The sequence below is a fragment of the Hoplias malabaricus genome, chromosome Y, assembly GCF_029633855.1.
Source record: "Hoplias malabaricus isolate fHopMal1 chromosome Y, fHopMal1.hap1, whole genome shotgun sequence".
NCBI lineage: Eukaryota > Metazoa > Chordata > Actinopteri > Characiformes > Erythrinidae > Hoplias > Hoplias malabaricus.
In genome coordinates this window covers 49,252,268-49,270,241 of record NC_089820.1, presented here as the reverse complement: position 1 = coordinate 49,270,241, position 17,974 = coordinate 49,252,268, and the positions used below count along the sequence as shown (strand labels likewise).

The 17,974-nt window shown below is 37.1% G+C and overlaps 1 protein-coding gene across 1 annotated transcript; it reads right to left on the bottom strand.

The window, feature by feature from the left end:
* Positions 1–486: 486 nt before the first annotated feature.
* Positions 487–17,308, bottom strand: LOC136678667 (lysophosphatidylcholine acyltransferase 2-like). Its single transcript, XM_066656754.1, has 14 exons — positions 16,972–17,308; positions 15,090–15,232; positions 13,954–14,171; positions 11,140–11,252; positions 10,561–10,621; positions 9,449–9,507; positions 6,705–6,739; positions 5,920–5,974; positions 5,639–5,721; positions 5,402–5,527; positions 4,892–5,045; positions 4,231–4,329; positions 3,682–3,823; positions 487–2,912 (listed from the first exon to the last, which is right to left on the bottom strand). Exons 1-14 carry the CDS (start codon positions 17,080–17,082, stop codon positions 2,734–2,736), a joined length of 1,578 nt encoding a protein of 525 aa, XP_066512851.1. The 5' UTR covers positions 17,083–17,308; the 3' UTR covers positions 487–2,733.
* Between the last annotated feature and the right edge of the window lie 666 nt (positions 17,309–17,974).

Here is a 17,974-nt window from a genome sequence, read left to right as displayed (position 1 = left end):
CTCTAGCTCAGTTGGTTGCATTTTTCTCAAAATCTAATGAATGCCAAACACATTTATTGATAATGAGGCCTCAGCTCTGGAGCAGCACACACTATACACTGCTTTTTACATGTAGTTACATATGTAGTTTATAACTGATTAGTAGGCCTAATGTTTAAAGGGTTAATTACATTTTATAGTCCATGGGTGCAAGCATGCTGCTTTCCTCCCTGTTACTGTGTTATATTTATGGCGGTTTTGAGTTGGCTTTTGGCTTTTGCTTTATGACAAAGGGGGTGTTAACAATGCTTTATGTGTAGCTTTGCTCAATAGGAACAGACAACACTGGGTGCATCGGTCTGTTTTTATTTGAAGATCAACCTCTTTGACCTCTGTGCACTCTGCACTGACCTCTAAGGCTGTTTGAATTGTGATAAAACACATGGAACACACACAAAAACTCACACACAAAACACCAAGCGTGAAAACGTTAAAGATCACCCTTCGTTTATTTAACTTCTAGACAAACAACCACTAAATACAAGTTATTTACTGTTTTTGCTGAGAAGAGTAGGTTAAATATAATCTGAATGCATTTAGAAGGAGACGGTTAAAGGAGAAAAAGCAAGGAAAAAGCCTCCAGTGTGCAGTTTGTAAACAATACTTTCAAGTTTGAGAAATCTAGCTGTAGTTTAACATACTGACCATTTTGACTGGAAAATAATTAAATGAAAGGGGGTTTCTAAGCTTTACCATTTGCAGATTAGTGCAACAAACCCAACAATAAGACACTGAAGCATCCTTTGAACTATGTTCCTGTCACACAAGACTAATCAACACTCTCAGTCTTCAAGGATAGCACACTGCTGTCACCTGCTGGAAGACCTCAGTATGGGAGCTGTGGTGTTTTCTTGTCTGCTCAGCTGTTCCCATTGCATCTCTCTCCTGTAAGTTCTCTACAGTGGAAAAATATTTCCCTGAACAAGTGTTCAAACAGTGTAACATAAAAGATGCTATAAAAAAGCTTGTTAAAATTCAGTGTATTGTTTATTGCAAAATAAGCACAGTGCTGTGTTAACAAAAAACAGCCCTAATTGCAACCTGCACTTGAGTGGGAGAAGCCCACCCCTGGAACAAGCTGCTTGTGTGTGTTGTGTTGCCTGTTTGCTCACAAATTGGCCTATTTTCAGCCGCTAGCTGAGCATTACACTAAACAAGCAACAGGGACAGAGCGCTAACTCAGCAACATCTCTTCTCAATAGAAATGCAAATACACACAGATGCCGAGCATAAAACAGAACAAAACAAAACAAAAAAAACCCTTTGATTATTGGAAACTTTCTGTAGCGGAGTCCCTGAGCACAGAGAGAAAAAGAGAAAGAGAAAAAGAAAGTAACAGAAGAGAGTGTTATATATTATATATATTAACGAAAGCATCCTCAGAGCCTCAGGCCCTCAGAGTTCATCTTACTGCCATCTTCTTTTAAAAATATAATCAGTGACCCAATATACAAAGCAATAAAAGAGTTTGGCAAGTGCACACATACTCCATTTGCAACAGCAACTGCTTCTAATTTTCTTGGAAGGCTTTAGACAATATATTAAATCATATATTTCAGGATCAGACACAAGAGCATTAGAAAGGTCAAATACTTATTTTGGAGGATTATTCTGGATCACAAACTTCACTCCAGCTCACCCCAAAAATATTCAGAGCTCCATCACTCCAGACAATGTAATTTCACTGCTCCGAACCCAATCTAGCTGGCATTAGCCACTGGGCATTTTGATGTTACGCTCGTGTGAAGCTGCTCCAGAGGATCCTATTTTATTTCAAGCTTTTCTATGAAGATTTTACATTCTTTGCAATCACAATCATGGAATTACAAGAGGTGCAAGCTAATCCTGTTCTGTTTTGCCTGGCATTACCCTCCTAAAAAAGGTACACAGTGTAGTTTCTACAGTGCTAGTTGTGGAATATACAACCACAGAGGCTCTATTTTCAAAAGGTTTTTTGTTTCTTTTGCTTTAAACCTGGCAGCATTTATAGCAGTGGGAGGAGCTATTGAGGGGTCAGGTGCAGGGGTGCTGGTGTAGCAAGGCTACAGGATATGTATAAGGTACATGTGATTTGTCATTTTATTTAGTTTTGTTCAATAAGACTTTGTAGTTTTTAATTAATTAAAATATTTAAAATAAATTTCAGTGACGCTTGGAAGCAAAAGACAGGTATGTGTCTGTGGGGCATGAAAATATTATCTATAAAAGCGGGGCACTGCAGAAAAGAGTTTGGGAGACATTGATTTATATGTTTAATTCCTAACTAATTCCTAACATCTTGTATTAAAACAGTTATGAATCATATTTCATATCTACTTCTCTTATCTTCTAAATATCTTCCAAAAATCATTCCACCAATAAGCAGAATGCTGATATAGAATGCTATAAATAAAACAGCTGAGACAAGCAGCAAATATCTGATGAAATTATATAAACACCAGGTGGATCCAGCTCAACCCAGATTTGCTGAACTGTATATAATAGAGATTTGCAGCCTTTGGAAAAATATTGTGGACATCCAGGTAAGACGTAGTTACACTGTACACAGCTAAGGCACATGTTAAGCTGAAATAGGCAGAATTTCTTTTGCTGGGGAAGGTTGTGTTTAAAATAAAATTTAAAAAATCTTTCCAGTGATGTTCTACACATTTCACAGGTTCAAGAGTGCAGTAGGATGGACACTGCCTATTGCTATTAGTCTTCTTTCTTGTCTGAGTCTTCCTGGTGGTCGTTAGGTGAAACCATACAGCAGTGGGAGAAGGAGTCCGAGTCTGGACCTTCTGCCTGGAGCCCTTGGTATCGCTGGAGCTCAATGTATGTGGTGAAGAGTTTAGCATACTCAGGGTGGGTGAGAGCAAAGGAGCGGAACTCATCTAAAGTAAAGACAGAAGAGTTTAATTAATATTGTTATGATTCATTACAGCAAATGCATTTTGTAATAGTCAAGATACGGTGTGCGTCATTATTTTGTATATTGTTGTACATGTGCATTTTTTTTAAATATCAAAATGGTGGCAGTAACACAGAAACAAAGTGACAAACAAATATGTTGCACACTTTTTTTCACTTTAAATATATTTCCAGTGACACTGTTTTCTCTAAATTGCGAATTCCTTTAGCTGTCCAAATACTGCATATACGCTACAAACAAGCTGACACACTAAAATAATATTGTATATTGCCTCCTCCAGGGTGTGTTCCCACCTTGCGCCCAGTGATTCCGGGTGGGTCCTGGGCCCACCGTGACCATGAACTGGATAAGCGCTTACAGACAATGAATAAATTAATTAATAATATATATTATAACCTTAACCCTAATCTTAACCTTAATATATAACAACACTAACTAATCACACTATAATCCACATTTGGCAAAAGCTTTCTTGTTTGTATAAATCTTAGCTGCATGTTGAAATATTCACATGTTGACCCCCTGTATGGATTTGTAATAAAGAAAATTGAGATAGTCTGAAGAAATATACTAAAATTCTAAAATGTATCTCAAAATGCTATATTTGGCCCATAGGGGATAACTGCTTGGAAGCAGAGTTCTTATTACGGCCATGATGCTGAACTACACTGCAGAATAACTTCAGAGATCTATTAGCACAGCTTGGTTCCTGAGATCAATTTACTACTTACCATATGTGATATGTCCTGATCCATCGGCATCAATCTCATTAAAGAGTGTAGAAACATTGAGGTCACATACACCCAGAGCAGAGCGCAGTAAGCAAGCAAATTCCTCTCTTGTGATGTTGTTATCCTCATCTATATCAAACAACTATAGTGAGAGATGACAGCATTAGTGTTGAGTATAATTCATATTTACCTTCAGTTTTATATAAATAATTAACAGTAAAAAAAAAGAAGCTATAACCTGAAAAGGCAAACCAAAACTAAGCAATATAAATATAATTTTTAATCTCTTATATTTATATTGTTATATTTATATTTAACCTGATATATCTAACTTATTTTTTTAAATAAACAACAAAAAACTGCATTTGTATTAGCCCTATACTTTGTGACCCTTAAAACACTTTAACTCATGCCTGGCATTGGTCAAGATCAGCTGATTTAGAGCTTCCCATTCTGTTTACAATGTCAGTGAGTGTACACTAAAATTGCCAAATTCAATCATTAGAAAGTGTTTTAATACAAACTAATATGCCATTAGTAGGTGGGTACCTTAAATGCCGTCTGTATGACTTCTTCAGTGTTAGCTGGTCGACATAACACTGTAACACCAATGACGTACTCTCTGAAATCAATGGTGCCATCTCCGTCCTACAATAATACACACAAAACCAAATTTTAGTATTGCGTCTTTTAGTAAGATGGATAGAAGGAGACCTGAAATCCAATAATCATTTTGTCTTATTAATCTATTAATATAAAGGAACACTTGGTAAGATTTGGGTTTTGTGTTTCTGGGGCTCTCCCTAGGAAAATTAATTTTTACAGAACTGTACTGAATCCAGGGGGAATGGGAAGGAGGGGGATAATATCCTACCCTCTTCCAAAAGTTATATAGTGCAGGTTCTGCAGTGCCGAGCCCAGAGTAGCAAAGACAGAGGCTGTGGTCTCCTTATTACAAATCAGTGGATTATAACAATGACTTTGAATATTGTAATGTGCAATTATCTGTCATTGTACAACGTACAACAAAATGTGTCTTCCGCCTTTTACTCATCTGTGGCTGAGCGCAGTTGGGTTCAGTGCAGTAGATGTAATTTAAGGTAAAAATATTATGTAGTGTTCCTTTAATGAATACATTTCTGACTTGGTGTCAGTTACATAAACATAAAACACTGTTTTATAAAAGGTTACACAAAAACAACATACATACCCTGTCAAACAGAGCAAAGAGCTCCTGAAGAACTGGACTGATGGGCAGTTTGAGGAACTCAGCAAACTCCTCAATTCTGATTCGGCCTCCTTTGCACGAGCTTGCTATGGCCGAAAAATTCTCCAGTTCTTTCTTGACATTGTCCCATTTCAGACTGGAGGAGGCACAGAGACAAGCATTTAAGATTACTATGAAGATATTTAATAAAAAATAATGAATACAAAATTCAATATTAACTCATTTGAAATTAGTTGAATAACTTTCTGTTTATTTGCCTTGACACAGATTTTACGCTGGATGCCTTTCTTAATGTCATTTTATCCAGGCTTCTGAGCAACACTTTAAAAGCATCTGTGTGTACCCCATATAGCTGGGACAATCAATTCACCAACACTTATTGGACTTTTGTAGAATCCAATAAGTGCAAGAGTTTTTTGAAAAAAAAAGTTCTCTAGAACACAAAAAATAAAGTGTCCAGAACAGTGGTAAGCACTGGACCATTTTCCATACTCAAGCTTTCTGCTAATCTTTGTGAACTCCACTAGTCCTGCCTCCATGGGAAGGGTCAGCTCCCCCGCAGAGATCATCAGACGACAGTCCTCAAAAGTGTGATCAGTTACTGGAAGGCGCAATGACCTGGCAACACATATAGGATAAAATCATCAGTACAGTCAGACTTCAGCACGTATGACGTGGTTCAGTATAAACTGGTTGTCTGTGTTAAATAGGGAAATCTCCTGTTCTTACTCAGACATTAGACTCCTCACTGAATGAGCAAACTTATGGGCATTCTTCTTCTCCTCTTCTGTTGGAACGTATGGTGGGAGAAACTAAAACACACAGAGAGAAGCCTGTGTTTAAAAAGCTGTTGCACAAACCGTGTATTAATTACACTGTACATTCAAATGTATGTTTAATTTTAATTTTAATCTCTCTGATGCCACTAGCATGTAATGCTACTGAAAAGTTTAGACAGCCCTTCAAAAGCAGAAGCTAGAACAGAGAAGTAGATACCGGAGGTGGCTAACCTCAATCTCCACCAATGTATAAAGTTGACAAAGTGTAAGAAGAAGCAGGGTCCCCCTGCAACAGGAAGTAACAGAGATGTTAGCTCACCTTCAAAGACTCTCTTAAGATTTCTATTCACATTAATTTTACAGCATTCAATTAAGGCCCAGGAAATGGTAAAGTATTTGAAGAAAATTCTAATAATTCTAATCATGTACTAGCAGCAGGTACCATGTGCATTCAAATATATGTAAACACCCCTTATAATTACTGAATACACTTGACATCAGTAATAACTGAATACAACATCATCCTACAACAATGTCCAAGCATTTATTCTTCGACTTCCAAAGAGGCACTTGGTAAGCAGTGCCTAGAATCCTTTAGACACATAATGTTGCCCAGATACAGCTGAAATTCTGGCTAACAAACCAGATTTGATTGAACTGTTTCACCCCCTTTAGGCCTCTGTCAACAGACAAGAGCTAAAATCAAGTGTTGCACACTGAATAAATATATATACACTGTTTATTATATAAGTAAATCACAGTAGATTCATTCCCTGAAATGGATTAAACGGATAAGATAATGATGAAAGTAGATTTCTAATATCTTGAGAAATATTATCAGGTCTTTAGTTACTAAGCAAACTGAGAGGGTGGCTTCAGTTTTGACTTTTTATACAGAAGCGTCGTCTTGATATTGTGATGATAAACTTAAGTGTGAGTCATGAAATGGGTTTCATTCTTGGGATTATTTTTATGAGTGAAATTCACTTCATGATTTAACAATGTTCAGCACTTACAATTTGGGGCCTTGCCACGTCCATGTTACTGTGTCCTGAAGAAGAGAGAATGAAGATAAATTGCCATTATGAAAATGAATTGTTCTCTGTTTCAGTTCAGTACCACAGAGTAAAAACACACATGTATAACCTTAAACAGAATCTGCCTTTGAAACTTTTTCATTTTTTCCCTTAAAATCACAGAAATTGATGGATACGCAGATTCAAGTCCCAGCCCCCCTCAAAATATACAAAACAAAAAGTCCCACTGGATGACAAACAGCAAAATTCCTGACATTCTGTGAGCTTGTCAGTGCTAAACTCCCTGCAGTTTAACCAGATAAGACTCAGTTTAATCAGTAAACTTGATCCACTTTTGAAAGCATGTGGAGGGTTTTTCATGGACAAGTCTAACTCAGACAATTCCCACTATTTAAATTTTTTTATACAAGGAAATAAGTGAAGTTACTGATAAGTATCCAGGATTTGTTTTTCTGATTGCAAAGAAGGCACGTCTTTCTGAATCTGAATGAAATACATCTACGTAATATTGTTTTTACGACTCCTCTGCTTTTGCTTTTTTTTATGACTCTTTTTATACTGTTTACATTGCATGATCGGTTTACATGCAGTTTCCTATATGAAAAGCACTTCCTATACAATTAGATTTACTTTGACATGAAATTTGTAGATGAGAATAAAACATACACTAACGTGATTTTTAATTTAAAAATTGACTTTTTCATACAACTGTATGTTTTAATGTGTCCATGTGTCCTGCTAAGGAGCCAATATTTGAGCACTGAGAAACATTTTCACTTAGCATTTTAGGAAAATAAAATTGATTCAAATAGTCAACACTGCATCTATTTGGGAGCACTCTTTCTGTGTGGTTTATATTATTGAGTATAGCATTAATTAGAAAATGTGGTGTGCTCAACATATGAAGACCTAGTTACCGTTTGTCATGTGGAAATGTGGATGAGGTTATTCACAATAACAAACCTCTTATAAGTATATGACTCATTAGCCTCTTACTGAAACAAAAATGGTCCTTCTAAGGCTTCACAGCAAAAAAACCCTTTAAAGAAAACTAGGCAGTCTTTTGGTTTTTTGTTTATACTCTACACTGAACTAAAAAGTGTTAAGAATGGGGAGGGCATGGGAATTGTTTCCTACCAGGCCCCAAATTTACAGAGTGCAGTTTCTGTAGTGCTAAGCCCAGACTTCTTCCCTGTCCTTCCTATTACAGGTCAGAGACGCTCACAATGATTTTGAAGCTGTAAAAATATTATATATTGATCCTTTAGAACAGGGGTCACGAATAGGCGGAGCATGGTCCAGGTCCGGACCCAGACACTGTCATATCCAGGCATGGACCTGTAAGTGATAAACTAAACATAGCACAAAAAGTAAGGAAATATGTGTTTGGTGGATTATTTCTTTGTTGTAATAATGCTTCTTTGCAATAAATCTCATACTTTTTTGTGCTAAGTTTATTAAGAGCTTTTACATTTTGAACTGAGTGTTTGTTTTAACTCTTATAATCATTACGGTTCAGATTTAGCGCTCCAGGATACTCACTGATTAATCGTATGTGTTTCTGCATATCACACATGAGGCTACTCAGCCAGTCAGATCTTTGCATTATGATGAGTGCTGTGACTCGAATGAGTGACACACACAGGGCAGGGCCCCAGACATCACTATCCTGGGACCAGGGACCAAGGGATGTGATAAAAGCTCTTTTGGGACACTTTTGGGACAACAGTGTTGTGTAAGGTAAAGCCAGAAGCATTAAAAAAAGGGAACGATTATTGGTTGAAATTCTCCTAATGCTGAACATGGATCATGTTTATGGTAGTCCCTTCCTTCAGCATAAAGAGCCAATCAGCTTGCGGTTAACAGATTAAGTCCTGCCCTCCAGTAATAAGAGCCAATCAGATTGCTGGTTATGTAAATACAGTAAAGTAAACTGCAACTGCAAATGTCATTTGGGAGTTTATTTAAAATATGCATTTAGTTTTTTTCTAAATCTTTGTTTTATTTGTACATTTTATTTGAAATGAAGAAAGGACAGTTTATTTAGAGTATTTGTTATTTATAATTATTCATAAATCTTGTTAAAATATATTGAAATGTAATTGAAATTTAGTTTAAATAATTTGATTTGACATTCAGTTGTTAACTACATTAAATGATGCTATAATTATACTATAAATATATATACACACACACACACACACACACACACACACACACACCATTTTAATGTAAATGATATGGCACTGATTATAATGCAATTTATACATTAGCTTCTGAACCTTGTCTTTAGAAAGTTTTCTCTAACTGGACCTTAATGAATTTGAATTAATTACCCTTGCTTTAGAGTGTAGCTTTTAAGCTAGTTCATAAAACCGGTAACTACATTGTATACATAGTTTTTATATGTAATATCTAACAATGTTATACATCATTTTATATCTGTACACATAAAAGAACCCAAAAACATAAATAGAAAATATAGTGAATAAATTGTTATTGCACCCCCCTATAAAAAATCAGCTATTTAAGATATTAATTTTTCATTTGAACACATCAACTTCATTTTACAATGTGAAAGAACAACGTTGTCATCTCTTGTAAAGTTACACATTTTTGGACAGTGTAGAATGAAGTATAGATATTAGGAAATTCCGTATTTGGAAGGGTCAGTGTTGGCAATGCATTTAAAATCACAGTTTAAATTGTTGCAAGTCACTCACCAGCTTATTCTTGTACCTTATAATCACAGGCTGAACAGCAACTCCTGGTGTAAAGGCACCTGCAAAGGCAAACAGAGAGAAACACACAGTCATTTGCAAAATATATTTTTTGCTTATTTTGGCATACAGTTTCTATTTATTTGTTCAGCCTATAGATAAAATATAAAACGTGATTTTTTTTATAACGTGCCTTAATTTTAGCAAAGACCACATTTTATAGTTAATTCTCCAGTAAATAAACAGTAATGGTGCAATGAACAGGTTATCTGTAAAGGACAGGTTAACGTATTGTAACCTAGAAAAATCAACAAAGCATGCAGTTTAACACAGGCTTTCTTTCATTCTCTTTCACACTCTCCTTCTCATGGTTTAAACACATTCACACCCAGTGAGCTCATAGTTCAAATTCAATGAGACAAAGCCCACAGAGGTTAACACATTCTCCATCCGAGGACAGATGCTGGGTATCAGTGAACATACATTGTTGCTGTGAATCAGTCAAAGAGCCCATCGATCATACTGTGTCCTAGAATACAGAATCCTATTTATCATACTATAGAGTATGGTCAGTCAATAATTGCTGATTACTTAACTTTTTCTATGTAGTTAATATGGTTTGTGACTGAAGCCTTAGGTTAAATTAATTCAATAAATATCAGCACCAACGAATCATCCTGAATGCCTGCAATGCTAAAATGTTCTAAATATGATTTTCACTGTTTTAAGTTACAGGAAGGAAGTGGTTGGTCTGTTGGTCATATCTCTAGATATGAAATCACTTTTCGTTTGTGTGTTCCTGTTTTTGATACCCTTCGTAAACAGCATAATGTCTGATTCTGTAAGCAAAACAAAGTGCTTCATTCAGATTCCCAGCCTTCTTCCTTTTTATACATTTGCATATTTGCACGGAAGGCAAATTGCTCCACTAGTTTGTATGAATTATTCTTGTTTAAAATTATGTCATTATTATAATCATTTCCTTTAAGCTTTGCATAACACACCCATAAAATATATACACCTTTCTACTGGAAATCTAGTGCATTATTTGTGTGACTATACTGCACTACATAGGTAGTATGGAGCCATTTGTGATGCAACCTTTGTCTTCTTACCTTGTTTGAATGTAATGAGACAGGATCTGTTTGTGCATGTTCCTTCAGGAAAAATCAATATCTAAAACAAACAACCAAACAGTCAAGAAAACCAATAAATGAAGCTGCTTTTTTGTATAATTTAAAAAACATTGTATGTAGAAAGAAATCAATCCATAATGGTTGGAAATTGTTGCTGTCCAAAGAAAAAGATATATCTACATTTTTGTAGATTATTATTTTACTACATTATTTGAACACAGCAGCTGTCCTTATCACTGTGTGAAATTTTAATGATGAATGGACCAATAGAAATGCTCTAAAATGGAACTCGGAATAAAATCTTTTACATTGACTTCCACTGAAAATTAAACTTCCTATGGTAAAATGTGGGCAAAGTAAGAACTGTCAGGTCTTCATTCACACTATTCAGAAACACAGCTCTCCAAAGTTATTTCCTGCTTTCGAAACATGTAGACTAAACTCTGAAATTCCCTTTTCTAAACAGGTTGTGAAACTCTGGCCTCTTTAAATTACACCATATAGTGTTATGTTGCCAAAAATTATGCATTACAACACAAAACAGTCACTTGAACTGACCTGTGGCCAGCGGCCTCCAGATTTGGCACGTTTGCTGATCTCTAGGATGGTGTTTTTGCGTGAGTCTGGATCTTGGCGTGACACAAGCATAGGCTGAAGGCATCGCAGGAACCCTGAAACGTATGACACAAGCTTCAATACACGTCTGTAAAACGTGTATTGTTAAATTTGATACATTACTCCATGAGATTTTTAGATTATGTGTTTTTATGGTATAAAATAAATTGATGCTGCTAAGTTGCAAAGCCTACAGCTCTGTTCATTATGTAAATTGCTTCAGGTTATCTGAAATACAGCTGCTTATTAATAATTCTGGACTAGGGTGTTATATGTTCAATATATTTATTCAATATTTTATAATAATGAATGCCATATTAATGACAGCATATTGACTTTTTTTATTTAAAGTGTCTACATTTTAAAAATAAAACATGTTAGGTTTTGAGAGGCAGGGTAATGATGCTCTTAACTCTTGGACAGAGGCTTCTTTAAATGGCAATGCTGTAAACACACTGCATATTTTTTTCCCAAGTGGTGCTAACTTAAAACTTATTTTTTCAAAGCAGGTAAAAACATATGATGAACTGGACAATTTTGACTAAACAAACCTGTGTGAAGGTTTTTCCAGGGTTAAAGAGGATTTCGTCAGTTTATGGGTGAATCATTTCATGAAAAAAGAGACTTCTTTCCTTTAAATTAGGCCATTCAAGCATCTGACAGCATATATAGACATGGACAAATTAGTTGGTACCCCTACAGCTAACTGAAACATTTTATCCACATATAACTGCATGCATTTGATATGTCATAGTCCAAAGTAAACAAGTGTGAAAAGAGATATATCGTTGATTGTTCAATGGCCTGGACATATTTGTTGTTATTATAGAAATAAATGATAAACCAGCAGATTACAGTAATATTTCAAACTAACTAACTGGCTTTAATTAGTATCAGCCATGAAAACTATTTAAATGGAGAAGAGTTGCCACTCTGCTGGTTTGTATCATCATATGCATAACATGGATCAGAGAAAGCAACAAAGAAAGCTGTCTGAGGAAATTATAAAGATGGTGCGCAACAGCAGCGTCACAGGAAAAACAAGGCCATTGGCTTCGATGGGAGAATCTAGAGAAGAGGAAGATTTCCTGGCAAGAATTGTGGGCAATGGAGGCAAGCCGTATTAAGTTTTTGCTGGGAGCAACTTATGACGGATAGTTTATTTACATTTATATTTCTTTATAAACTTAACAGTCCCATTTGAGGATGCAGTAAATGAAGTATTTGAAAGGAAGAAGCTGAAGTACGCGGTGGCTGAGGTGAGGGAACGTGGGTTGCAGGCACATGTAAGACCGGTGGAGATGTGTTTTAAGGGATTTTTTTAGCCAAGTCTGCCACATCCCTGCTTGTGCTGTTCAGCATCAGGGGCCAGAAACTAAGGGCAGCTGTGAAGGAGTTATCAGAAACAGCTGAAAGGTCTAGTCATTGGGTGTGGATAAGGAGAGCACAGATCATTTCAGGAAATGCACTGTAGAGATGCTATTATGATTGTTGGTGATGTAGCACGTACAATTCACATGGAACTGGTGGCACTGAGCATGCATTAATGGTGCAAGTGGGGCTAGGTACAGCCTTAGTCACCAGGGAGGCCAGTGTGGATTTACGGTTGTTGATGGTAAAGGGTAAGGTAATGGTAAAGGACTGTAAACTTGGCTTGGTCTGGGACGTCAGACTCCACTGTTGAGCCTTCTGGAGGTGTTGTGGGATTAATTCAGCGAAATGAGATTAATTCAACGAGAGGAGGTGCCTACCTGGTGACCTCTGTGAAGACCTAGTAAAACTGTAGGTGGTTTGAGTACTTGTGGGCTGGGCTCAATGAATAACATGTGGTTGCTAAGGTTAGCTGGTTGCTGATCAGATCATATACGGCCACAACAACTTTAGTGTTGAGGTGTAGGACTCAACAGAAATTTTGTGGCTGTAGGTAGGAAGAGTGTGTTGGGCCCTATGCAAAGCTCTAATGAATTGACATAGGATATTTTAATTATCAAATATTAATAAGAAGTTTACGGTCCACAGGAACTAGGGGTGTGCGATATGGCCCTAAAATAATACCACCATATTTCAGGGTATTTTGGGAATAGCAATATTCTTGGCCAATCCACCACCAATGATTCCATGTAGGCTCTAGACCCACCACGACCCTGAATTGGATAAGCGGTTACAGATAATAAATGAATGAATATTCTTGGCAATATGACAAAACACTGAAAAATACTTTAAATTCAAGGCCAGACTACTGCAACACAATCCAAGAAGACACGTTGGTAGGTTGATTGGCGCCTCAAAAATGACTATAGGTGTGAGCGTGAGTGAATGTGTGAGTGTGTGTCAACCCTTCAGGGTGTGTTCCCATCTTGCGCCCAGTGATTCCGGGTAGGCTCCAGGCCCACCGCAACCCTGAACTGGATAAACGGTTACAGACAATGAATGAATGAATGAATGAATGAGTTCATGTATGTAATGATTCTTGCCTTGCGCCCAGTGTTTCCAGGTATGGACCCACCGAGACCCTGAAATCTATAAGAGATTGCAGACTATGTATGAAAGAATAAATTAATGTAACGATGTAAGCATTGGCATTGCTAATATATTTGATATTCATTCTTGAATTTCCCAGTTGTGTTCAGTAAAAGGAATCCCACAGGTCAAGCCTGTACAGCACCAGCAATGATATACTAGGTTCAGAATTCCATAATTGATGATAATAGAAGTCTATAAAGAAAGTCAGACCACCAAAAGCAATTGTACACTCACGGCCAAAAATGGGGGTGGCCAGAGTCTCGATGCGGGACACGATGGAGGGCAGTCCAGCCACAACACAGACTATGGCATCAAAGAATGAGGAATGAGGAGCCACGGCCAGAATTGGAGCCTCAGCACTACTGGCCTGCCTTCCCTTCACCACCACATGAAATCCCATTGCAAAGAAATACAGCCGGCCTAGAAACACCAGCACTGTACGACACAAAAACCTACAAAGAAACACACATACAAACAATTCATGCTGTATTATGTGAAAGTTGATCATTAGACATAGTCCTTAAACATTATATTGCATTCCATATTGGTTATGACGTATGTGCATATAACACAACTAATTGATTGAGAAATTAAAATCAGAACTAAGAACAACCAAATACAGCCATATGCAATTTGGCCCAGTCTAGATACCATACATGTGCACTGATAAATTTAATTTAATAAAATGCACACAGTTTGTTTAAATAAATAGCAAACTATTTTACCATGGTATAATTTTAAATATTTGTTAGCAGATGTAAAATGTTTCACTTCTTATCTGAGAAGCTAATCAAGACACAAACAGTACAACAAACAAGCTATACAATTCTTGCAAGTGCCAACATTTTGTGTACCATTTACTTTTCCATGTGTATTATTCCAATTTTAAATATTTTCATGCTGCTTTTTATTTTAGTTAAATGTTCTGCTGATCTTTATTTCTCTGTACTTTTGTATCTTGGTTTCTTATGTGTGGCAAGTGCTTTCTCTTGTTAATTTGCCAGCACATGCATCTACACTGTTTCTGAATGAGTTTTTTAGGCCAAGCCAGTATTTGATTAAACATTAGACAGTAAAAACATATCATAATCATGTCAGAGCCGAATAATCTTCCACAATTTTTGATGCAAACCATGTGGAATACTCTAGAAGTTATATTAACTTCTTAGAAATAAATATTTTTTTAACACAAAAAGTTATTATTTTTGGAGAAATTAGCATTTAGATGACCTGTCTCCATAACCTGTTTATTACATGGTTCAAGACCAATTAATAACATGCCTAAAGGTTGTTGATGTCTAATAATATGGATAATATGCTGTTCATATTAAGTATTTCTGGTGGACAATAAATCATGACCTAGTATTTACCTCCTCCAGCCAGTCATGGGCGTCATTTCTCCTTTCAGAGGACGGTTGAAGGTTATCAAAGCAGCAACAGGCCACATTACCATCAGAACCAGAACCATGAAGATGGAGCGCAGCGGTATGAGAATGAGTCCCTGGAGAAAACACTATAACAGACATGAGGTTAAGAACAGCAAAACAAATTACTACTAATTGTGTTGGTTACAATTAGTTCACACCACATAAACATAGTACAGGCAGAGCAAGTGTTAAAAATATGGGCATGGCCTAGTTTTTAAAGAGCAGGATCTACAATACAATAGGGCTCTACACTTCAGGAAAGGCTGTAGATTAGTTGCTGGAACACTTGTGGTGATTAAAAGGCTTTTAGCCAAAAGAGCATTAGTGAGTTTTGGATCATAAACACCATTTGAAGCCATTTCCGTGGCATTGAAAATAGCTCAGTCGCTCCAGAGAACATTTGATTAATATTCAGTTTTTGGTTCTGTTCATCAAGCAGCACTAAGTAGTATTTTACCTTAAATTACAGCTTCAAAATCATTGTGATGTTGCACTAAACCTATAATAAGGAGAATAACTCCTGTGTTGTTGCTACTCAGGGCTCGGCACTGCAGAAAACACACTATGTATCTTTTGGAAGAGGGTAGGAATCACCCCCTTTGATTTCAGGACAGTGATGTAAACATGAATAGGTTGTTTTACGAGAAATGTACAAAAATAAAAATCACAATGTAGGTTGGATGTGATGCTCATGTTATGGAGTGATTAGCTGCTATCAAAAGTGTCTTATTCTCCAGACACCCTTTAACTGAAAAACAATGAAAGCTCACTTAAGTACTGAGATATACAACTTGTTTGCTAGCAGTTGGATCAACCTCGGTAAGGTGCTCCAAGATGACTGTCATGTCTTTTCCTGTCTATTTTATTGTCCTGTGGAATAGTGGAGCAACAAAAAACATTCAACACCTCTTCAAAGTTAACATTACGTTTGTTTAAATAAGGTAACGTTAGTTTTAAGTCCATCACCAGTGGACACCCACAGCACTGAGCAAAAGAAAATATTCACTCTTCATAGACCACACAATCAGGCCAGCTTTATTTTCAACCTGAAATTGTGCAGTGTGGCTTCTGCTAAACCATTTAAGGGGACACTGGCGAATTTAAAGTTGGTTTCAGCCACATGAGACTATGAGAAGTGAGCGCTGGTAATAAATTAATGTAAAAGAAACCACTAAATTCGAAACTACTGAAAAGGAAGCTGCCTTCATCCTCGTCCTAACAGAAAATAGTGGTCGCAAGCTGTTGTACTGCTGTTTATCAATCAAATTCTAGCATTTTCTTCCTCATGAAACACAACTTTAGGAAACTGATAGAAGATCTACAAAGTTACACGCAGCAGGAGGGGGAGCCTATGAGGTAAAATATTTTGATTAGTGTTCCTTTAAGGACCTCCACCTTCATTCAGTACCTGAATTAATTCAGTACATTTGTGAATAGTTGGCAGGACTGGTTCCTTGGGTTTTTGACGTCAGAAACCCTGTCTGATTAAATTTGCCCATTTTAGACAGTGAAACACAGTTTCAAAGCCGAAATGCTTGCTAATTACACCACTTCTAGCATATAAAAATAACACAACAAGGTAAAATAATCACCAGCTAAAGTTACAATGAGGGACTTCGCTTAATCTAAAGCTACACTGCTGTTTATGTTATAGTAGAGTTCACGGATGGCCAAAGGCTTTCCTCGGATTAGATTAACTGTGACCAGTCAGTGGACACACTTACAATAACAGTCCCGCCTTCAGTGCTATTCTCAGCACAGCATTCTGTCAACACACAAACGTGCAGAGATGTAAAGAATGAAAGAAGAACTGCTCAGTACTCACTCTAATTTTCTCTTTTTTGTTCAGTTTGGTGTCCAGCACAAAGGGGTTCAGAACGGCGGGGAGCAACAGAGACTGCTGCCGCGGTAAAGTGAACACTCTCTGGAAAGACATGGCCGAGAACACCGCGCATCTGTTTCAAATATAACTCTCGGCTACAAACCCGAAACTTCCTCCATCAGCATCTCGAACACTTACGAAATGTGGGGCGCTACCTTCCTCTGATAGAATCGCTCACTGTGTCAGATACGGCTCTTTACCGCCCTCCACAATCCCACACCTCTTCGCTCTTCAGAAGAATCCTCGTCAGAGCTGCAGTAACACATTCTCACAGCCTGGGGACGCCCTTTCACTGCCTAAAATAATACTCTACACCCGCCACTTTGTAGTTCCACAGTTACTGATTAGTCAATCTCTTTCTCTGGAGACTTTGTAAGCTCCTTTTCACCCTGTTTTTAAATGGACTACCATCATGTATTATTTAGATAACACCAGGCTATCTGATCCACTTTAACCCCCTTAACACTGAATAACAACCTGCCCTCTGGTGAGCCTGACCATTGTAAAACAGATTAAGGGGCAAACAACAAATGTAGAGCAACAGATGGACTACAGTCTTTAGTTGTATTAGTGGCTGGATTTATGTTTGATTTTGTCCAAAACATTTTTAGGTCTTAATATTTGCAGTTGGTAATGCTGCTGCATAACTCCATAACATCCCCACTTTGGGTCAATGTAGGGTGACCAGACGTCCTCTTTTACCCGAACATGTCCTATTTTTTAGAATTAAAAAATGTCCGAGCGGAATTTCACAATCGTCCGGGATTTTGTTTTTCTAGAACTTACATAGAATTTCGAGAAGCGTTTCGTTCTCAAACTAGTCCCGCCCTCCCCTACTCCGATTGGTTCGCTTGAGTGAGAAGGGGGCGTGGTGAAGTAGCCTAAAATCTTCTGATTGGACGGTCTGACTGTAGAGCTACCGTTATTGGTCGATAAGCTTCTCTGT